At 43.0% G+C, this 24359-nt stretch overlaps 1 protein-coding gene across 7 annotated transcripts in view; it reads left to right on the plus strand.

Moving 5' to 3' along the window:
* arvcfb (ARVCF delta catenin family member b) overlaps positions 1–24359 on the plus strand; it is a 221669-nt gene that overhangs the window by 100451 nt on the left and 96859 nt on the right. The window contains exon 1 of one of the 7 annotated variants that reach the window (XM_084358984.1): positions 7665–7884. The exons of the other annotated variants lie outside the window; for them this stretch is intronic. Coding sequence (XP_084215110.1) covers positions 7864–7884 — 21 coding nt within the window. The 5' untranslated portion in view covers positions 7665–7863. Of the gene's footprint in view, positions 1–7664; positions 7885–24359 lie in introns of those variants that run through there. 7 annotated transcript variants of the gene reach the window in all.

Below are 24359 nucleotides of genomic sequence, written 5' to 3' on the forward strand. Positions count from 1 at the left end.
CACAAATCTAATAAATATATCAAACATTTATGTTTCAAAAGCCACTTGCGTCTCCCCACTACATTGCTTAAACCAAAGCTAAAAAGTGCAGAGCGTGCCATCTGTGTTCTAGGTTATCTTTTATTCACCCCACTTCAACATTAGGAGTCAAGTTTGAGGCAATGGCCCATGAATCACACTGCTAACTGCTCAAGGTAGGGGGTTAGTCCTTTCTGTGTCTCAGCTCGGTACAGAGGCTGACATGGAAGGACAGGAATTTTTACTCAAGGTTGGGGTTGTGCATATTCTTGTGGTTCAGACGAACAGGGGAAAAAGAGGTTTGAAGGGGAGGCAGCAGAAAAGCCTTTTGTACCCTGAGCTATTTATATTCCTCTGGGGCGGCTCAAACCTTCATCCTTCAAACCAGCCTCAATGCTGGTGGACTTTAATGCCTGTCCTGGTGCACCTCCCTGTCATTTGATCACAATCCATTAAACCATTATGCACACTAAAAGCACTAACAGGGGTATCTGAAAACTGCTTCCATTTCCTTTAGCAGACATCCTCTCTGTGTTCTCTCATAGGTGAACAAACAGGCTAAATATTTCTGAAGGGCACTGCCTCTGCCTGAAAGTCTCTGGACAGCATGGAAGGTTGCATATACTTGAAAATGAGTATGGCAGTCTAAACAGACTGTTGGGCTCGGCCGTTACGTTCAGAGACTAAATTGTATCCCATGTGTTAAAAATAAAGCCCCTCTCCTTCACAGGACCCCAGTGCCACCTGAGGAATGTGACCTCACCCTTCCCAGTGTCCAGCAGGATAACCAAACACGGCTGACCCCTTTCACCTGTAAAAAGTTTAATTGAAAACAGTCTTGGAACTTTGTAGTAGAGCTGGAGGTGTTCTTCAAAGCCTTGCTTTAATTATCCTCATGAGTTTAACGCACTGGTGTGACATTTTTACTACATGACTTACAAGCATGTAAACGGTGATCAAATGAGGAACAGAAGCAGCACAGCAGAGTCTTGTTTTGGGTGGTTTGCAGGAGTAAATTTGCACTTTATTGGACTTCCTTCAGACTACAAATGTCTTAATGGCAAAAGGGAGTTAGAGCTTAACGTTTCTTTTCACTTTCACCCCACTGTGTTTTTTAATAAAGGTAACAATGTGAATATTCACTTCTGTTTCCAAGTAACGATAATCAGAGTTTCAGCTCAGCTCTCCACAGTATAAACTGCCAAACTTTGTCTGTCACATTATTGTTGCTCAGCAAATACATGCAAACTGGCCTTGGGATCTAATGCTGATTAAAAAGATACAAATAGACATTTGTAAAGAAGTGTCTGGATGCCAGAGTTGCACCCTGGCAAAGCTTGCATTCACTCCATTTAAAAAACAGTTGTAGCAGGAAAATCAACTATGCAGTTGGTAAAGAAAAACCTCAAGATAAACTAAATAGTCGATGAATCATCTCAGAAGGGGTATCTGTAACTCTCAGCTGGGTACTTTACCTTAAATTAGCCTAAAATCTCAGTTCTGTTTAATGCCAACAGAAGCAACCCTCTTGGTATTTGCTAGTTCCAGTAAATACTCGCTCTTCCTCCTGTGTGCATTGGAGGGAATGTGAATTCTGAGTGTGTGCAGCAACAGCAACCTACAGGTGGTACACCGTCACATTATAGGAATTAAGTCAGAATCACACATTCATCCACTGGCTTTGCACTCGAGCTGACTGAATATGAGTTCTGACTTTGCCTCAGGCTGAGGCCCACTCAGCACTGCTGGACAGACTATAAAAAGACTGAACATCACAGTCTGGAATTTGCAAACCTTTGCTGTTTTGTGTCACAGAGTTGCATACACACTTTGTTTAAAAATCATGTAATTTGTCTCAAGATGAAGCCAGTAAAGACCATGGGGCCCTCATTATATGTTGGCACATTTGAAAAGGGTGAAGTGGAGAGAAAAAGGTCTTGGTATGTGAACTGTCTCTCACAGGGAGAGTGTCTGAGAGTGATTCTTGTTGTGTGGAGGGTGATGGTAATAGCACAGGAATGTGTGAAAAGACGAGCACTAATCTTGACAGTCTTTCTCCAAGTGCCTTACTCAAGATCATTGGGTGCTGAATAAAAGCACATACAGTAAACACACATTTTTTTTTACGTTGCATGAATGGAAAAATAAACACACCTGAGCTTTAGCAATCTTAAGATGAGCTACAGTTACAAATGCAGTTGAACTAGAGACTGCAATAAAACATAATAATAACATAAAAAAAATAATCACTGTTACATTGTCAGTGGCTTCCCTGTCACTACACAAGCCTTGTCAGCTGCCTGATCGGTACCGTGCATCATCACTCATCAGCTACGTCCATTATCAGCTCCAGAAAAAACAATATTTAATTCAGAAGTTATTGATTAAAACCCTTAACTTTGAAGTTTTAACACCCTCTGGATGGCACGTTTGTGATGATAAACGGGACACACAACAAAGAAAAAAAAGAAAAAAGAGAAGCAAACTTGTCTCCTGGCAATGAAAATCACCTATTTTTAGTGGGTTTTAACATAGTTCCTAAGAAGTTGATTGTCAGATGCAGTGGCTGGAAAACCTGCCAAGAAACTGTGGATCATAAGCCAATGTTGAACCATACTCTGAGGCATTCGAAAAATGGAATTATATCTCTTAAAAGAGATAATATTTTAGTTAGCCGGCCCATCTGTCAACAATCTCAGCAAGATAAGGGGAAGTTCTTATGAAATTTGGCAGAAATGTCAGCGTTAGGCCATGGAACAACTGATTAAACATTAAAATTTTTAGACATACACTTGAATAACCAATAGAGACACTCCACTCCAAATCCTGAGGGTATGTTTAACTAAAATAAAGAAAGTTTATGACTAGCAGCAAGTCAGCCTCACACTGATTCAGATGCTGTTGTTTGTGCCTCATTCAGTGTTCCAATTATGCATGACAAGATAAAAAAGTAGGAGAAGCCTAATCCAGTTATAGTTGTAGAACAAATATTGCTGTGCAATTACAGTATTGTCACATTAAAACAGAAAATGGAACCTTTTGATCTGAAGTGATGTCATTTAAACAGCAGCTTTATTTCCCTAAATGAAGGGAAAATTGCCTTTTTGCAAGACAAAAGCCCCCAATAGATTGGACTGTAATCCTGTGCATCGCTGAGTAGGCATTTTTCAAGGGGAAAATAAAACATGATGGTAAGAGTCATTAGATAAGGGCTTTTTTTCTGAGCTATGCCATTGTTAAAATAAACAACAGTCGGCCTGTAGTCGAGCAGATCATGGCCCCACAGACTGTACATTATTTTTTTGTCAGGGCCCGTACACTGTGCAGCCATTGTCCTTAAGGACTTAGGGCAGCAAAGTCACTATTATTTTTAAAAACACTTTTTATGCACTTTTTGGCCGACCTGCTTTGTGTATAGTGCATATTTAGTTGAACTTACTTACCCCTTTATTAAAGTTTGAAGGTGAAAAAGTGTTTCCCAAGAAATGTATTCTTGGCAGAGTGGAAAAGCTTTTGAAGTACTGTTTATTATTAGATGTCATTAAAGCCTCCTTTGAAACTGAAGATTATAAAAATATTGTTTTTTTGTAATGAAACGCCATATATATTTTCAAACCGCTTGTCGTACCTCCCTTCGGTCTACTTTTGGTATGTGCTTTTGCTCCTCTCTCCTTCTCTCTGTTTTTCCGTGCATCTGGCATCTCGAATGGAAGCGAAAAACATGATTTTAACAGATGCAGCTTCATTGGAGGTGTCTGGCTGTCAAAGCATGCCTTGTTGCTGAACATTAACCTTTCTACCATCTGTTTCACACCGTACATTCTGACAGAGTAAAGCTGACTTCAGGAGCTTTGATTACACCTCTTGGATTATTCATACACCTTGTACATTTATTTTACAAGGCCCAGGCGTAGGATGGCTAGACTCGAGAGAATATAGCTTTTGTCAGACAGTAGTAGGTATTCCTGGAAACAGTATACAGTATATCATCACTATATATTATCTGAATGCGAGGTTGAACACAATCCAGTTCGAACCTTTTGGACATTTCCTACATTTCCCAGAACAGCATTCTTATTAATGAACATAATCATCAGTGAGTTCTACATGTCTGTATATGGAAAGCGCAACATGGTTCTGGTGTCCATTTATCAATGGTTTTGGTCCAAACTGAGATATCTCAACAATAGATGATGGAGTCAGACTGCCATGACATTTTGTACAGACATTAATGATCCCTAGATGATGAAACCCAATGACTTTGTTGATCCCTCACCTTCCATCATGTACTATCATCACCGGGTGAAAATTTTGATTTGTAACCAGCCAGTGACATTCAAGTCAGCCACAGCAGCACTTTCTGTTAAGTGGTAATTTGCAAATGTTAATACATGAACACATTGCATGCTGGTGTTAGCATTAAGCATTGTACAGCATCAAAGAGCCACTACTGTGGCTGTAGTCTAGGACATTCTGGATAAAATTATTTGATTGTTGAGTCTCATGCTACATGGCAGGGCCATTTTTTGGATGCGATGGCACTTGCTGCTTCCCAGCTTTGCATTCTTGACCAACACACCCTCTGTCAACCACCCAAACACATACTGGCTGCATACTGGATGAGCACCACTCATGGGCCGTCTGCTCTGGGATTCCAAACTGGACCATCGTGGTGGCTTGTTTGGAAACTTTCTCTTATATCATGAAAGTAGTTCACTGAAATGTGTTTTAGGCGAGAAATAAGTCATACAGTTGCTGAATCTGTCTTCATTTTATCTCAACAGCGTTTAGTTTTTACAGTTTTTCAGGAGTTTCCAGAGGCAACAAGACCTGATTTGCATATGTTAGCGTAGACCTCAACTTTATGCAAATGAGGAGTGGGAAACGCTCTTCGAAACGTGACGCTTCACTACCAGAATGTATTGCACGGCTCCTTACACAGACAATGAATGTGAAGCATAGAAATAAAAGATCCTGTGAACTTGTACCATGGTTCCCAGGTCTTAAAATACCAACACTTTGGTGTACGATTGAATTTTATGTTACATTTTATAACCAGATGTTCAAATGTCGATGCTTTGGTTTCTTTTAACATAGATGGTGTATACATTTGGTAAATAATCCTTAAAACAATAATCACAACTTTAAACTCTAAAATGGACACAGGCAAAACACACATGTACGGATTTATGAAGAAAATAAAGAGCAATGCTTCTTCTCTCATCCGCTCCCATGAGTATTCCAAAGCACTTCATGGATTTTTAAACAGGGTTATGAAACTCACTCAGCGCTTAAACGGCTTAAATGGAATGTGATATTGCAAATCACATAAGAGAAAGAAATGCACCGCAATTGAAGTTACGAGACTTTTTTTTTTGGAGGCAACGTTGGTTGGCTGAATTTGTAATGGTATTGTTGAAAGTAAATAGATCTAAATGTAATGGTGCATGGTTGGCCAGGTCTTTCATTTAGAGCAAATGGAGCAGTAACATTCGGGGAGATGAAATACCAGGCTTGTGGAATGCAAAACCTCAGCCATTTCCCCTCCGTTTGGGATTTCTCCTTTCTCTCCCTTTTCTTTTTTAGTCCAGTCATTCTTTTTCTCTCTTCTGTAAGTCCAGACATCTCTCAAAGTCGTCCTTAGTTAAGCTTCCATCGACGTTATTAGATTAACATTCCTTCTCAGCCTCGGTCACAGTCATAGATATTTGAATGTGAATTCTTTCACGTACGTCCCACCCCTCCCTTATATCAAGTGCAGCGAGAGGACCGGGACAAAGAGGCAGAGAAAAGGAGCTGTGTGTGCATGTGTGTGTGTAGGGTGTAAAAATTTGCAGAGTACCGGGTGCCTTCGCCTCAAAAAGGGGCAACTTTTGTTTTGTGTGTGAGCCCCTGTCCCCCCCCTCCATCTCCTCTTTTTCCTCGTCTAGGCCAACAAGGGGGAGGGGTCGATGGGTTGACAGACAGACGCAGCTTGAGTGTATAGAGGGAGCTGGTCCCACCCCAGTAAGATGCCAGACATAGACCCAATGAGAGAGAGAGAGAGGGAGAGGGAGAGGGAGAGAGGGAGAGCTGCTACTCTTCCAGCTCCTGCTGCCTGTCTGGGAACCCTCCTTTCTATTAACACACCTCCTCTTTCCCCCTTTCTCTCAGCCCTGGAGGTTTTTTGTTCTCGCTCTGGCTAACTTTTTTTGTTGACTGAGTGTGTGCGCGCACGAATGCACACAGTTCAGTTCAGCTCAGCTCCTTTCCTTTTCTTGCATTCCTGTTTGCGTCAGAGAAGGGGGACTTCTGCAGAAGCAACGGCTCCCTGTGCCCTTCATCTCTCTCCAGTCCGCACACACATAAAGCATCCCTGCAAAGGAGAAATCCCTTTTTTTCAGCTGTGTCAAACCAGCCTGAGCTAGCCAGAATTACACTGGAAGTAGGGTGATTTCACTTCCAAAATAAAAGCGTTACTGTCCCCACAAAAACGGCACCGCTCATCATTGTCAATCATGCTGATTTAATGTCCAATGAAAGAAATACAAGCTTTCTGCTGGAAATGATGAGTTTCAATTCAAGAATCTAAATTCCTCTCAGCCCATTCTTCAAAGGAAATACCATTAATTAAGTACAGCAGAAGACATTTATTGTTACTCTTGAAAAACTGATCTGCAAATTCTACTTTATTTGAGGTGTATGTGTGTCTTTAGATCTCCGATATGGCCCAAAGGTGCATTGTGAGCAAGCTAGGCTTATACGCCTAACGTTATCAATGATTGTGACTGTGACTCTGACTCTGTTATTATTTTTTTTATATTCAGGAGTAAGCTTTCAACAGAAAACACTCACACAAGAAGAGAAAATGTTTTGTAAGGAGTAAGATCTCTTATCCAGGGGTGCCCAAACTTTTTCCCTTGGAGTGCCAAAACTGAAACGTAATGTTAGGCCTTGGGCCAAAAGCAAACACCAATTGAATTGTATTGTCAAGAAGCAAAATAATACTAGGATCCTAAGTGACTTCAAAGTGTCCCTCTGCCCACTGCTCTCATATAATGAAATTAAATTAATAATTTGGGGGCCTACATGTTTACAACACAAGAATAAAACAGCACACAAATATTTTACCATCATATTATATTTTTTTAAAACATTTTTTTCCCCAAAGGCCAAATTGAATCTTATGGTGGTCCCCACTCTGGACAGCCCTGCTCTAAACCTAGCCTATGACCATGCCATTAACCTAAAAGAGACCATTTAATTACTATATGTGTGGTTACATAAAATGCTCTATTAACAACTGTTAATAGGTAGATGTTGTGTTTCTTTACTAGGTTAGCCTGCAGAACATGTGTTTTGGATTTGAGACCCATTCTTAAGACATTGAAAGTAATAACCTCAATACCTTATTGAACCATTTTAAGTATGATACTGTATATTTATATCTCTTTATATCTAGATCATACTCCTTGATTGACTGATCTCGACTGATTGACATATGAACAAAATACTTCCGCATTTTCTTCTTTTGTGTTTCGTAGTTGCTAGCAGACGTGCAATCCGAAAAGCTGTCTTTTTGCGAACGTGCTATTATTTTGAAAGGCACACCGCCGCGCTTCCTGTCTGTCCCTATCTAACTGTGTGTGGCTGCACGCAGCTGAGTAGAGGATGGCTGCCTGCGTCTGAGCTGCTGCCTCTGCGCTCACAGGGGGAAAACTCAACGTAAATAGACCAGGGAAACGTGAGGAGACGAGAGGAGGAGAGGAGGGAAAGGAGAACTTTTCCGAGAGGAGGAAATAGTTGTCACACGTTTCACCGGGAGGTTTTTATTTTGTCGCGATCGAAAGGGGGGGATTTTGGACCATGCCTGCTGAAGTGAAACAGGTTAGTGTTGCTGTGTCTGCCGGTCTCCTCGCTCTCCTCTCATCGTATCTTCAGCCTCTCTGACTCTTCTTGTCTTTCTCCTCCTCATACTAGATTTCTCATTGTTCGCGTTTTGTTGCACACCTGTCATTTCTTACCTGGAACACGACTCTTTATGTCTTTTATGTGGCTATTTCAACCAGTTTATTACATGAGAGCAGAGATTCTCAGATTTATCGATGTCCTTCAGGAGGATACGTCTGTGTGTGTGTGTGTGTGTGTGTGTGATATGTGTGTGTTTATATAGATGTGTAGTCTGTGTGCACGTGTGTATGTGGTATGCATGCATGTGCACAGATTACTGCATTACATCAGTCCCAGTAAGTAAAGACTATGTCATTACACTACTTAGGGACCATTTCAAGTTGTAAATACTCGTGACCATGATGTGGTGGTCCTGTGTGTGTGTGTGTGTGTGTGTGTGTCATGCCTTGCAGTAAAGCAGTGCTGTGACTTATGTGTTCCCTGACACATTCATGGGCTCAGCCATGTCAGTACCACCTATAGAATGACTGCTGTGATCATGGGACAAGCAGTGAAGTATTGAAAGTTTGTCCCTGATCGTCGCCTGCGAGGCTCTGAATGAGCCCAGGCCAGGATTTATAGCCTACGGGCTGTAGTGCCAATTGTGTGAGACATGGCATTACAGCCTTTTGTCTTTCACTTGCACAGATACCGCAGGAATGTGCTTTTGTTAGCTCTTGCGAGTGTGTTACTGTGTCTGTGTGGGTGTGTGTGTGTGTGTGTGTACCAGGGCATGATGTGCATACATTATTGGAAGTGTTCCCTGCGTTTGAAGCGCATCCACAGGCAGCCTACACCATCACAACGCTCTTTTCCCCGCTGAGCTTGGCAGCGCTCAGATGCTCAAAAAAAGGAAGACAGACATCCAAAAAGAGCGAAAGCGGAGGAGAAAATTCTGATTGAATAAGGTCAACTTCTCATCAGCGCCGCTCTCCTCCGCTGGGCTGAGAGGGGTGGAGCTACCAAACCCCTGTCTGGCAGAGAAAAACATTCTGTCAGCTCTCCACGCTGCTCTGATAATAATACATTAACAGTTGCCCCCGTGGATGAGTGCCACGAGATAACTGTAGGAGCTTCCGCCGAAAAGAGAAGCTGTTTTTCTCCCTCACACACTCTTTGTTCTTTCCATGCCTTGTTTTTGATAAGTTTGAAGGCTGTACTCTGCGAGCTGGTGGATCAAAAGCAGGGCAGAAGGTGCCTGTTGGAATCCTAGCTTGGATTATGTGAATGGGTTGAAATGCATGTCAACAGCCTGAGAGCAGGTTCTCTCCAGATCCATCCCAAAATGGGTTGGAGAGGTGCAGGATGTCTCCCTGCGTCCGTGACCCCCGTAAGACTGAGATAGTTGGCATACTTAAGGGTAGGCTGGCATCGTGGGATGACCTTTTCAACTCATCTGGACATTCCTCAGCTATAGAGCACCTGCTTGTGCGGTGCTGTCAGGAAAAGGGGGTGAAGTGTGTTCAAGTCACACTTAAGCCATAAATGGATCGATTTCATTGTCCATGTTGTTGTTTTGGTTGACATTCATCTTGGTTTTGCTCAGTTATCGCTGTCGAGCTCTTTGGAACAGGAGTCGAACCTCTTCAAGCTGCCACTTTTAGCACTGATGTCCTGTGCTCTACTCGATATGTCCCTCTGGGTGTCCAATAGTGTAAAAACAGTTGATATACTTTTGGTATTTAGATAGCCGGGGAGATGAGAGAGATGCTGATCTGCCTTGACCTCATCTTAATGCTGCAGCAGAGCTTATAGTAAATGAGTTTTAGCCCACTGAAGATTACTGCATAGCCCTCAATTAGTGGGGGTGCCTGCACCAGACCATGTCTGAGTTAAATATAAACTGCCCTCTATTTTAGAACTTTACACCAGCAGGGTAGCGCCCAAATCCTCTGAATTTAGTTGCAGAGGTCGTAGCATCTTCTATCTCATGAAAAATACAAGAACAGATTTGTCTTGAAGGAGAAAGGAAAACATCATGAATAATCCAATAGTCATCATCTTGCCAAGGTCTATCAAAAAAACTGACTTAACTTCTCCACAAGCTAGAAGGACCTGTCTGAATAGCAAAATAATTCATCAGTGAGTCAGCCAAAGACTAAAGGAGGTCTTGTCTTCAGACTGCAGGTTACTGCCAGATTCCTGACAGCTCGCGGGGCCGCAGTTACTGAGCGGTCCCATCTCTCCGATGCTGTTTGATTTCTCACCGAAATTAAAAATCCATCAAACTTCTCTCCATCTTTTTTTCTTCGGGGGTGTTTTTGTAAGACGGCCCGACCGTCCTTTGCATATTCTCCTCCATTCCTTTCCTCAGGCTCCTCTTTTGTGACTGCAGAAGATGTCGTGCAGATCAATATTTGAAGACATGTGGAGCATGAGGAGTGGTATTGCTTGGAGAGTGGAGGTGATACAAGAATAATGCCAGTGACCGGAAACATATGAACGGTCAATAGCCGTGGAGGCTGCATCAATGCAAGGGGCAATTACCAGGGGGCCGGGTGCAGGATGGGGTGGGGGTGGGACTCATGAGTGCCTGTTGTGTTTTGAAGGCGAGAGGGTATGATCATATGGTGGTAAGTGCCTGGTGACTGGTGATACCAGATGGCCTTCCCGTCACACAGTCTGGCCATACTCCCCATGTTTCTCATACCTTTCTCATGGCTGCTCTTATCGCATGACCTGTGACACAACATAGTTTGACATGTTACAGTATCTTGCACCCCGCCCACCATCCACCCCAGAGCCGCCTGCTTAACATGTTACCCACCTACGCCTGTTGTTTTCGAGTAACTTGAACTGAATTTACATGTGAACAGCTGAGGCCATATATGTACCTCCACATGGTAACTACCCCTCCGCAGTCCACATGGCACACTTAGCACCATACATGTATGTGCTTCTCAGTCCAGCAATAAGACCTCAATCTGATGTATTTTAACGTTGGAATCATAAATTGTTGTCGTCATTTTATTTTTATCTGTTAATGTCCTCTAATGGTGCATTAACAAGAAATGCCAATCATTTGCTGGCACAGCTTCTCAAGTATAACGATTTGCATTTCATTTGCATTTCTGTGGTTTATATATTGAAAATCAAATATCTTTACTATATAATATATTTATATCTTTACTAACTATTGGCCAGACAACACAACCATCTGGAAAATGGCAATTTGAACTATGGGATTTTCCACAATTTTACTGACTAAACAATTAAGGGGTTACAACTAATGATTACACGGCCATTGTTAGCAATTTGGGGTTTAGGATTTTGCCCAAGGACACTTTGAAGTGCAGGTTGGGGTATCGAACCAGTATTGAATCCTGAGCCACTGCTGCTCCAAACACAACACCATACCAGACATCTGATCCAATAAGTGGGTTATAACCAACACTAAAATACACGCTGTCCTATCTGACCCCAGCAACCACTAGACTTTGCTATGTGTAGTTACATACATACATGTCACATACATGTACGTAACTACGTAAGATATATAAACACACCCTCATGTATTTGGCATACTTTGTGGTTGTGTTCTCTGGAGCATTCATGGTCTGTGCCACTCAACTCTTGGCACTACAGATCTCCCCCTTCCCCCTGCCTTTGCTCCCCCTCTCACTGTCCTAACCCATTTGGCTAGCTGACAGTGTGACCGATGCAGGCCTACACTCGCTCACTCACTGTCTGACCACTGGCGAGGAGCATAATGCTCTCTCAGCTTTCATCATCACGCTGATGAAATTAAAAAAAGGTGAGTGGCAGTAAATTGGAATGCTGGAGGGGAGGGGGGGCGAGAGATGGATGCTCTCATACTGCTATGTTTGGAAATGGCATTGGGGAGCAGAAGCATCGCATTAATGAGATGGCAGCTTATTATCTTGCTAGAGCTGTTGTTGTTGTTTTTTTTGTTTTTTTTACCTATTCAGCTCTTTTGCGTGCCTCTGAAAATGTGTGCAGGGTGCATATAGTAGGAATCCTGCTCACATGTATTTAATGCACATCTTTGAAAACATTACATTGTGTTTCCCTGGTTTACATTTTGTTTAATGAACTCCCAATCACTTCCTAATGACTACTTGGCTGATTGAGAGTTTTTTGCGCTTTCCCTGCTGCCAAATACGTTAAATCCTCCAGAGGGGAGGTGTAGACACCGTGTCAGCCCACTCTCCGTTTCACACACAAATACACACACACACATACACTGGAGGCTACACAGGAACATCAATTGGATCCCCGGCTTATTTACTCAGTGTTTGTCTGCAGGCTACAGACAGGGTAGCCCTGTTTATAAGCGAGTGGGATTCATGGTGTCCCTGACTGTGTCCAATAAACACCTTTCTATCTGTGCTGCTGGAAGCCAGCAACAAGAGCCATGTTTTCGATCGGGGAGATAAGAAAGCCACTTGCCGCAGAGAAAGCAGAAGAGGCTCAGTCAGACAGTAGAGGGGGCTGACCAGAAAGCAACAACTCATTACACGTAATGTAAAGTCATGCCTGTGGGCAAATTGGGCCTGTGTTTATTGTAGTGACAATATTTCCATGATAATCTCATATCCTAATGGCGGTGTGATTACATAATGGCAACAGTTTGGTTATTACACAACCTGATGCTCCAGTTTAAGAGATAAAAACACCACTCTGCTGTTAGGATGAAACCATGATCACTCAGGTCTGATATCAGAGCCAATGTTCATAGTGATGATGGTGATGGTTAAAATAGAGTTATTGAACAGATTAAAATCAGCTTGGTAGCTTTGTGGAGAAAAATTATTTTCCACTTGGTGTCCCAATGTGCTGTCAGATTGACCAGTGTGCTTGTGTGCATATATGTGTATGTGCAAATTTTCCAATGCATGCACTTGTGTTTGTGTGTGCTTTTGCATGTGTCACCGCTGTAATTGGCTTTCCTGCAGGGACTGTGGTTAAAGTTGCAGATTTGACAGTTCTTTGGGCAGCACCCGGTGAGCTTTAGAGCCAGTGATTGATGACACCATGGGCTGCAAATTCCCATTTTCCCAGCATCTGTACCATAGAAAAACAGCTCGCGATGTGAGTGTTGATATCTAGAAATGTTGTGGCTGAAACTGATCCTAATTGACGACCAAACTGGTCCGTAAATGTCTCAGTATAATGTTGACAGTAAAGATTTAATTTCCGCTAGGTGAAGAAAACAATAGTTCAAGTGCATCAGATGGACTGCAGGAACATAAACAGTATCAAGGTAGCCCATAAGAGTAGTTGATTTATTGCTGTAATCCATGCTATTTCTCTTGAGTGCAAGGTCCATGCAGACCGTACAGGGGAAGTAGTTTCCTCTATGCCTTCCTTCCTCTTTCCTCTCTGGCGCTCCATCTCTGCTGCCACGCTCCATGCTGGGAACACTGCTGCCACCAAGACCTTCAATTGGAGAGGGGTCTGGCTCTGGGGCCTTTTCAAAAGAACTGGGGCTTCTTTGACAGATATGTATAGTTCATATAGGCTCCACCCCCTCCACCCTGCAGCTGGGGACCTCTTAGAGGGGCCCTGAGGGGGAAGGTCAAAGTCCTCATAAAGCTTCCCTCAACCAGAAACGCAGGAACAAACGCCTCCCTGCTTCTCCCTTTCTCTTTTTAACCCCTCCTGTACCTTCCATATTGTGCGAGGCAGTACATGCAGTGCGGTCGTGGGGGCTGGGGGAGCGAGAGATGGCTCAGGCTCCTCTTGCATGTTTAGTCTGGAACTTTCTTTTGAGGGATTAGCCCACTTCCTGCCTCTGGGCCGGCCGCTGGAAGTAGTCGGGATGCCGTGGAAAGCATCGATCCTCCATCATCGTACCATCTGTCTCATGCTGCCTTTTGGGATTAATGATTCCCTCTGACAGCTCTTTAGCAGGGCTCTATCAGTGCCGGCTGACCATTCAGATTACACTGACATGTGGTGGTGCGAAGAGCTTGTACGAGGCATCTCTGATTCATTTAGTTAAACTGCTGTAAGGAGTCATCACAGTTGTAAGGTTTTTGAAAATCAATTGAAGCCATAACACTTTTTTTTCCTTTTTTTGATGGAAGCTACCAGCTACAGATATGTACAGTAAAATGGAGTAAAATAATTACAGTAAATCCACATGTTTTATTGATTATATCATGTCACACTTAGCTGTCTAAACGTTGCCAATTTTGTGCCTCTGAACTTCAGAGTCTGAAGTAATGACTGGTTGGGTGAGGCATACACCTGTGACCAGCTGTGCACATCAATCTGTGCTAATATGTAACACATCTGTTGGCAGCGTTCATCTGTAAACAGGTGTGTAACTGTAAACATAAATGTCAAACGGATCACCTTAACATTATGTTTCACTACATTTAACTTTTGTAAAACATTACACTTTTTCAGCACGCGAATTCTGTCTCATATCTGAAGAGATATATGCCTCTGTGGAGTATGTATTGATAGATACATTTGAAGTCTCTGTAAAGTCCCCACATTCAAAGTTTTGTTCATAAGTTAACATCAGCAATTGCATTCAAATAGGTGATAAATCATGATTGCAAGTAGATGTTATATTGAATCTAAGGTGGCAAATAATTGGTTTCACTGTCGATTATCCTGCCGATTATCTACTTGAATAATAGATTAGTTGTTGTAGTCTATAAAATGTCAGTGTCAATAAGTGTTTCCTAAAGCAAAAGATGAAGTCCTCAAATGTCTTGTTTTGTCCAAAACCCAAAGATATTCAGATAACTTTCATAGAGGAGTAAAGAAACCAGAAAATGTTCATGTTTAAGAAGCTGGAGTCTTTTATTTAAAAAAAATATTTAAACAGATTCCTTGATAATCAAAATAGTTGACAGTTAATTTAATAGTTGAAAACTAATTGATTTACAGCTCTAATTGAATCAGGGTAGATATCCTTACTTGTTAAGAATAGTTCTATTTATTTAAATTGTAAGTCTGTTGTCTGGCTTATCTGTGTTGATTGTTGTAACAAAAGGCCCATTTTGTCCCATTATATCTGAAAAACCAGCATGTATCTGATCAGAGCCATGTTTTGCTTACAGAGGGCTCAGTCAAAAAGACTGCAGGGAGTTTGACGTTAGGGCTGTTGCTGACCTGCTGGCCGTTGAAGTGCACTGATGAGGTCCAGCACTTCATTAGAATGCCGCTCTGGACCTTGCAAACACACAATAGTGGCCGTTACTGCTGATGGCTTGGATCCAGGGAGAAAAATAAAAGAGAATGATAGAGGAGAAAAGAGTGAGAGGGAAAGTCCAAACCGCTGTAAGCTGACCGGCTTTGGGGCCTCAACGGCCCCCACGACACGCAGCCTCTGCTGTAGCAGCCACAGCTCTGGCCCCAACGGTGCCTGCACAAAAAACATTATGCTAACCAGTGGCAAGAGTTCAGCCAAACCAGGAACACAACCTCCCTAAAATGGGAAAGATAAACGAGTTCCTGGCATTCTCAGCTCAGCGAATTCTCCACGCAGGCAACGGTTTGTACACTTCAATAGTTTCTACAATAAGAGCATCGATACACTGTGCTGGCTGTCATATGGCATTACATGTGATGGCACAGTATTGTTATCATCTTCTCTTGATATATGCTCAGCCCATTCCCAGAAGAGCTACTGGTGAACAATGGAGGGATGCGCCTCCTTGCACATTCCACAAGGCTCTATTGAGCTGTCTAATGAACCTCTACAGCATGCGTGGCCTGCACTGGCTGCTGGGGCTCCACGAAAATACCATCTCGCCCCATCACACCCCCTCATATTTAATTTGTTTGGAATGTGTAATAGGCTGTGAAGTGGAGCGTGGTGCAGTGTTGATCTGTGCCAACCAGGTCTGCGGATATGGAGGGACAGGTGCCAGCCATCCATGGAAGGTGCTGTACTTAACACTCTGCGCTGAGTTGGAGAGTGTACAATTCTGGCCCTGTGGTGTAGGCTGTTAGAGCTGCCAGTATCCTGCTGCTCCAGCCAAGCAAGCTTTTACTTTGGTAATAGGACATCGTAGCTGTGTGTTCTTTTATTCTGAGGAGGGGGCAGCTGAAAGTTGGAGAGAAAAGGTTGTGTCAGGATCAGTCACAGGCCAGTAGAGCCACAGTGGACATGAAACACAGCACTAGTTACTTTCTTTGTGCTGTAACTCAATCCTGCAGGATAAGAGGCAAATCATACCTGGAAAGCAAAACAAAGTCAACCTATTTTTCAATAGTGGTACCAATTTTCTCCAGGTTCAGCTATAAACTGTGCTATCAGAATGAATTTATAATTAAAGTATTGATGTGGTATTCCACATGTAGCAGCTTCAATTAAATTGTTTCTTTATTAGATAATAACACATTGGGAGAGTGTCTAAGAGAGGACAGTTATGACCTGATGGCACAGGCACATTAGCTACGGAGCCACTCAAACACCTTGTTTCTCCTCATTATTGTGCTCAGAAAGGCAGACAGTGACATAAATAGCTACACTCTTTGTAAGACTGCCTAAGCCTATGGTCTTAACTGTGCGGGACACTTTGTAGAGGAAAAAATACAGCTCTGAAGATTGATAGTGCAGGTACATTGCCTCTGAAACATACCCAGCGCTGAAGAATCACAGCCTATGTTTTCCTAACTGGACCTTTGGCTGCCATCGCCATTAAGCTCACATTGGTATTTATTTCTCTATGGCTGTTCTACGTTGCTGTTGGTTACCAAGCTGCTTTCCTGGATCCTCAGAGATTCAAGGAGGGTCTCAATTTAATTCCCCGGTTGGTCAGCAGCTGTGCAAAGGCATGTTTTTTTTTCTCTTTTTACCTCCACAGATTTAAGACGTGTGGAAAAGAGTGCACTAAACCCTGCGACGTTCTCAAAGTTAAGCAAACAAGGCCTGTTGACACAGACCTCCTTGAGTTCCCAAATTCTTTCCATCATATTCTAGTACAGTTAAGAGAGGCTTAATCCAATAAAACCCACTCTTTGCCTGTTTTGTGCACTGTCTGTCTTGAATCCGGCTTTGAGTGTGTGTGTGTGTGGTGGTGGTGGTGGTGGGGGGTTAGTAAGTTCCTGTGAAGGAGTGGCCAGCTGCAGCCTCTGTTGTTCAGGCCACAAGGGAACACAAGGAGTGTTTTTGGGGTCATGAAGCAGCTACATTCCAGACTCGAATGCTCAGATGGGAGCACTCATTCCTCAGTCTGCTCAAAGCCATAATCCACTGTTTTCCCTGTGTCACTTATCTACAGTCCTTGAAGCATAATGTCCTGAAACCCTGGAGCTAATTAAGGCTGCTGGTGTCTGTAACTGGCTGGCAGAACACATATCAATACCCTCCTCGTGCAGTCCACAGGGTGTTACTTACCGGTGAGCCAGGAATCACGGGAGACCAGACTGAGTGCACCCTTTCCTTGATCCTTCATGTTCTCACACCGCTCATGTTTTGACTTTAACAAGGTCTTCTGATGGTCTCTTACAGTTAATGATGATGGAAGTGAAGTGCACTGAGTGCTTTACAACCTTCTATAATTACCTGCAGAAATGAACTCAGATGGTACAGTCAGGGAAAGATTTTTTGGGGGAAATGAAAATTTCCTTTATTTCTTGGGTGCGAAGTGCAAGACACTCTGGCAAAGTCATATTACTTTATTTGACACAGGTCATACAGACAGATGAAGTAGCCAAGGTACATGCCAGTCTGCGTAGCAACTCTGGAAAAAATTACAGCTTGTTGGTGCACTTAGATTCTGGCAAATAGGACCGTAGTGTCCCCGACCCAAGTGTGTAAGTGCACACCCTTGTGTGCATAGGTCCTGTACAGGTGTTAACAAACAACTAATCCTGAGACTGAGACACACAGCAGTGGGTCTATGTTATCCTTTTTAACCCAGAGCTTAACCAGGCGCTTATCCAGTAATGTAGCAAATTCGACTCAGAGACCATTCATAAATAACTTAACAAATGGAAATTCGTGCAGATCCAGTGAATCAAATACCTGACAAATCACACTGCATCACTACTTTGATGCTAAATCCTGTATACCCAATAATGGTGGACATTGATTGCCATCACTCACCCAGGAATTCCCTCACATGTTAGAGCCTTATCCAGAGATGTAGCAGATGTTCTTGAAAATCAATTGAAACCTGCTAATAGATAGTTATTAAATCAGAATGTTGGTGCTGGTCCACTGAATTTAACACATGATAAATCAACGTACATCGTCATCACATTTATGCAAAATCCAATAAGTCCAATATTACCTTTGAGCTGCACGTTGATTGCCATATTGCCCTCGAAGGCCTAACACAATCAGAGACACCAAAGGGATAGCTGCCTCCAGTTGAAAAATCTATTTTATTGTAAAATACATTAACATATGGGTGAACAATCTGGCCAAAAAAATATCACAGTCCATTTTTTAACAATCACAATCCATGATATTAATTGCATTCTTTGTATCCTCAGATTTGTAATGCCCTGTAGACTAGAACCAGACTGTATTGTGCATTAAATAAAATTATTTTTCAGCACAAGCTCCTCTTCCTCCGTGTCGTCAGCTACAACTCACATTGCATTGTCTGCAATATGTCACCCAAGGAAGAGAAGCAAAGTAATTTATCCAAAAGGCATAGCCATCTAGTTGGTGACATAACTCTATTGGTTTGTTAATGTAGTGCTGATCTGCTAGTCAGTGAGTTTGGAAACAGAGGTAGGAGGACAATAGATCCGGCAATGAATTTTGCAATTCACCTAAAAAGTAGATTGTGGGTGCCTTCAAGATTGATCTTGATCTATAATTGTCACCCACCCCTACATTGACATATAGCCCAATCAACTGAATAACATGACTGTGAACATTGTGTATTAATTGCATGAATGATGAGTTAAACAGCATTGGTAATGTCAACCAACAAGGCTTGACCTTAAGGATTGGGTAACCAACCATGGCAAATGTGTCAGTTTAAGTGTTTCACTGATGGTTTAATCCCGATATATTGATTAAAAATGTTGTGGATTTCAGCCCTCAATAATTCATTACTGCTGTATTTTTCTGTAGTGCTACAGTCTTACAAATGATGAATATGCAAATATGTTCATGTTCTGCTATATTAGCGAAGACAAATTGCCTGCATTCTCCAAAGAGTCCAGAATTACACCAATCAGTCTCACTGAAATATGGTCATCGCAGCAGGGGCTGAGAGTTGGATACTAAATCTGTGGGACGGCCTTCAAAGGGAATGCTATTGTGTCCCCTGCCACATTGTGGTGTGGAAATCACAGTGGGCACGTGCACAGAGACCGATCTGAAATTACAGGCCTTCATTCACACTCTGCAATCTGAGGCTTGCAGGCAGCGGGACTGGCATGATGTCCCCAGCCCTCCGACCCGGGAACCCCAAAGCCACAAGCTGCTGCTGTTGCGCTGTACTCTGTCTCTGTGGCACACGAACCTTGTGTCTTCTCTATCCAACATACACCAACAAACCTAATTAACTTTCCCTTTCAGCTGAACACTGAATACTCTTTCTTCTAGAGTTTTGTCTTGGCTATTTGGTGCCAGTTTGTGCACCTTGTTCTTTCAGAGGTTTGTTTCAAAGTCAAACTTAGGGATATTATGTTTGGCTTGCCCTGTTTTGGGGTGCAGGGGTGTGCAGTGTCTAGAGCACCTGCTGCAGGGGAAGAGTTCCTCCGCCTTTTCACTGCAGATAACCTCTCCAGGGAGGAGCGGAAGTCTGCAAGATGGAATTTAAAACTAGGTTTCTTTTGTATATTCACTATACAGATGCTGTTTCTGTGTTTGTGCGCATTGTGGATGCTGAGTGAATGTTGCAGATGCTTCTATGTATGAATTCCTGTGTACTGTGTATATTTGGCAGTGTTTCTGAACTTTGCTAGCGGCAGCATTGCAGTATTGTGCAGCGAGGTTCTGAAGTGGGTCAGCCTCTCTGTAGTGCTGAAGCTCCTGTTTGCTCTCAGAGGAGCATGTGAGAAAAAAAGTATAACCAGGAGAACTCTGCCATTACTGTCGCTGTGACGGGATAGATTTCTGTCCCCTGTGGACATGGTGGAGCTAAAAAATGATACCTGCATTCTGGATTAATACTCCCTTGGTGATGTATTCAGGAAGTTATCCATTTGTCTTTGCTATGCATATTCAAAAGTTGCATGTACTAGTTCTCCACTACTTGTCACTGGCCTCACAGTAGGTCAAGTTTGTTCAAGTGCAGCTTTCTTTTCGTTGGAATTTGAATATTGCTTTTGGGTTGCCTAATAACATGTTTCATAATGAAGCAATCGTAAACATGAGGCAGTGTTTTTTTGTTTATATGGACATTTTTCTCTCTAGAAGTTACATCTTTTGGCTTGGGGTTTCAGCTTGGCTGCTTTGAACGATGAGCATTTGGCTGCTCATGGATCTTCCAGTCCTCCCTGGCAGGCAGAGCTGCCTTAATTGTTGCATGCCTCTGGAACGTGCCTCGCTAATGGGGCTGTTGGAGTGCCAATCAGTCAGCACTGTGTTTTCTCACTTTAATATCCCCGCTTGAACATGCAGGGCAGCCTTGATGATGCAACAAACTGCTTTGGTTTTGGTGATGCCACTCAGGAGGCTGTGGCCTGAAGGAATGATATCTCTTTCATGCCTCTTTCAGGCCGTCTGATGTCAAACTGGAATCCAGCAGAGATGGCGTTTTATGTTAATGTCTGCTGGGTCTGTTTTTGTGTTTGTCGACTGGCTGATCTGGTGAAGCAACGTGTGTGATGAAATATGACAGCCATGCACTCAGACAGTTGCGGAGACTAATTTCTCAGACTGTGACAACCTAATTCATGCTGGATGTGCAGAGAATCTGTTTTGATGTTACTTGGGGGGCTTGTTTTGTTGATGCCATTACAGATGCTGCTATACTCTTGTAGGTAGCTCAGTAAACATTCCATCATAGCCACAAATCCTTGTTGACACCACCGGTAAAAGGTCCTCTATAAATTGCGGCCAGGGGGGGCTTTTTCCGTAAAACTCCAGAGATCTGCACAATAGGAGCTTATTGCTCATTCTCTGGATTCATTGCGTATTGAATCGGCCATGCCACCACCTTTTCATTGAAAGTGTCCAAGCGCTGACTCATTGTGTGTTCTCCCACAAGTGTATAGAGGGTGATTTGGGAAACTGGATCAGCAGTGGTATAATACCCAAAATGAGTCATGATCCATGTGATGGGCCCCTCCCCCTGCCCCTCTCCATCCTTCTTAAACCTGCTTTACAGTCCATAGCATACTCTTGGAGTAGCCGCTGAGAGGAGATTTAACCATTTAAACCAAAATGAGCATTATTTCACTACACACTGCTGGCTTCCTCTGCTGCTTAATCTTTATTTTGGCCTCAGAACAAGTACTGGAACTCCTGGCAAGGAAAATGAACCTCTAATAGGGGGAGATGTGAGCACCTTGTCACCATATGGGGCTCGGAATTCCACCGAATTGCTCTCTAATCTCCACAACATGTTAGGAATTTGAAGCCCTTGTTTTTCAGGAGAAAATAGCAGTCCGTTCCCCACGTGGCTTCTCTTTTGGCGTGCAGCGTGGAAGTGGCATTTGTAGGACCCCCTGTAGCACTTTGACTTTTGAAACTCGCACATGCACAGGAAATCGACTGTGTCCATGTTGTTGGTTGCGGGACACTCCTCTTTCAGTTTGCAGTTTCATCTACTTTCAGCCCCATTTTGTCTGCTCTATTTATTGTATTTTGTAGCCAGTTAATGTTCAGAAACTGACAAGAGAAAAATGTGGAGGTTATTTCTTACAGGCCCTGCATCTAACGGGGGCAGAGGTAGACCAAGACAGGGCAGAGTTTGGAGTGCTGGTGGCATTTTATGATTTGCGGCTCTGGCTGATTAGGTGTCTCCTCTGCTGAACTCAAGCAGTGCCAGATTTCATTGTCCTGTTTCTGTGATGTAATGCATTGCCAGGCAGTGAAGCAGTTTTTCAGCTTGCTTTTGTTCTAAGAAGTCCTTCACTGATTCGCTAAATGGCTCCTGGCGATTCAAGGCTGTCTGTTTCCCAGACCAACTGATGGCCTCTTCTCTGGTTTGGCTTTTCTTTTCCCAGCTGGTGACTGTTGGGAGATTTCAAGTGGGGTGGAGTGGGTCAGACCAATGTGTTATATTCCTTGTCATTTTCAAATTCAGATGTACAATGTTTTAAGTGAGAAGTCCCAGGGGAAATTTTGATCTCTCTTGCGGAATCTGTGTATGACAATTTTCACCATAGTTGGTTACATATTTGTTGTGTGTGGAAAAAAACATTGCAATTTTGCTTTCCTGTGTAACCCATGTAGTCAGATTTGGCTTGTGTTTGTGGTGCGGCTTAGAGTCAACACAGATGTGTGCCGTATATATGATACAGCGTCACTCCTGTGAGATGTTGTCATTCGTGTTGGCATCAAACCTGGAATAAATATTTCACAGGGCTGTGTTTTTGAGGCTTTTAAGGTGGGGGTCTGTTACACAAAAAAGTAAGTTATTTATAAGCGGTGAGAGTCATCGTTTTCTTTCCCAGAGTGTAGGGAACAATTTGTGGTGGAGTTGCCTACAGTTTCTCTTTGCATCCTTGAATCATAATCCGGGACAGGCTGTTCCCTGTTTGATACATTCCGCAGGTTTAGCAGAGGTCTTCAGAGATCATCTTTCTTCAGTCATTGTTCACCACATCACTGGCCTGAAAAAGTTGTTTTCATCATTTTGAGATATTGCTTAGTTCCTTCCTGAGGCCAGTGGACTAATGGGCTTTGGTCTGTGGAATCCAATCCAGTGTTTTCTCCCTCATTGGGCCATTTGCTGAGGCCCCAGTGGGGCAGACAACAATAGGCTTCATATGAAATATTCACCATGACTGGGGCATTCCAGCGAGCAGTCGATCTGTTCACAGCAGTTTAGTGGTTAGATAAACATCTACTCTGATTGAAGAGAAAAACACTACAATGCTTCCAGGGATCCAAAATAAGATTGAGTGTTCATTTTGTTATTGGATGGTGCCTGCCTGCTGTCTGTCTAACCACTCTGGCACGCAATGCTTATGGCACCGTCTTGTCTCTCTTTGTTTCAGTCTGAATTTCAGCCTAATGAAATTTGGGTGCATCTGAAGACCTGAATTAGAAGTGAAGCAATTGTTGCATATCTTATTTATTTGCAGAAATGACTATGGCAGAGGGACAGGGCCAGCATCTCTGCCAGTCTTAGTGAAGGGGCGATGCTCCACAGTGCTCAGGTGGTTGCAGCCTGGATAGTGTGCAGATGCTGACAGTAATTGCATTGAAATCTGAGGAAATCTCAGGTAGGGAGGAGGTGTGAGTCCCTCTCAGTGTCTGAGTCGTCCCTCTCAACATGTTCCTAACTCTGCTGTCAAACACAAACTCGTTCTGATGAAGGACTCCCATGCATGGCTGAGCTGATGCAGACCAGAGAAGTCAGGTGTTGAGCCAGTGCAGCAAATACACTGCCCGCTGGCTTCAGTGACAAACCCTTTTACTCATTTGGCTATGAAGGGTTTAGACAAGAACTGACTTTGAAAGAAATCAGCTCTGTGCCATTTCAGGATAAATGCTGGCTGAGAGGACTGGGCTTGACCATAGTAGTTTCTTTTTAATCAAAGTCAAGTCATTTTCTTCACAGCTGGATAGAAACCAGCGGAGCCATCATCATATAGATGGTTTGCGAGGGTAGAAAAGACACATTAGTTGTTTTTGTGCCAAAAATAGCACAAATTGCAAAAGTAGTGGGTAGAAGAGAAAGAAACCTCCCTGTTTGCTCAGAGTGCATAATTAGCTATTAGCATAGTGATCTGGTCTGAGCCGAGGATTTTAATAAGATGGTAGATTTGTTTTGCACTGCAGAGGTTTGTCGGTCAATGTGTTGATGTGCATTGCTAATGTTAAGTTGTAAGAAATATCCAGAACGAAGGGGCATTTTTGTTTTAAACCCATGCAGCAGGCAGACAGCAAGAACTTCTTATATGCTAACGTTCCATTTTTTAATGCTAATGCTGCATGGCAGTGTTCTTTCCTACACAGTTTGCAATGTGTCACAGACTACCGTTGTGTATGAAGTTCACATTCCTTCTGAGGCGTAAAGGAAGAGCACAATGCTAAGGCCACAAAAGCACAGGATGTTAGCATGTATTGTAGTTAATGCTGTTGGTGTCGGTCCAGCCCTCAGAGTCAGTTCCCTGTGCAGTGCTTTTGTAACCTCTGCAATCCTGTGTGAAAAGCTGACTAGGACCTTTTGAAAAACTTGCATATCTGCCTCTTTTCTCGCAGTGTAAAGCTGACAAAAAGCCCTGTGGTTATATTCCGTTTTCCCAGAGAAAGATTTGCTTTCGATTGTGTGCCTGCTTTTCTTTTGCCAAAGCTGGCTTCTTACAGCTCTTTCTCAAGCAGGATTATTGGAAAAGGCTGT

Source organism: Pagrus pagrus, assembly GCF_965226575.1.
Source record: "Pagrus pagrus genome assembly, chromosome: 8".
Lineage (NCBI taxonomy): Eukaryota > Metazoa > Chordata > Actinopteri > Spariformes > Sparidae > Pagrus > Pagrus pagrus.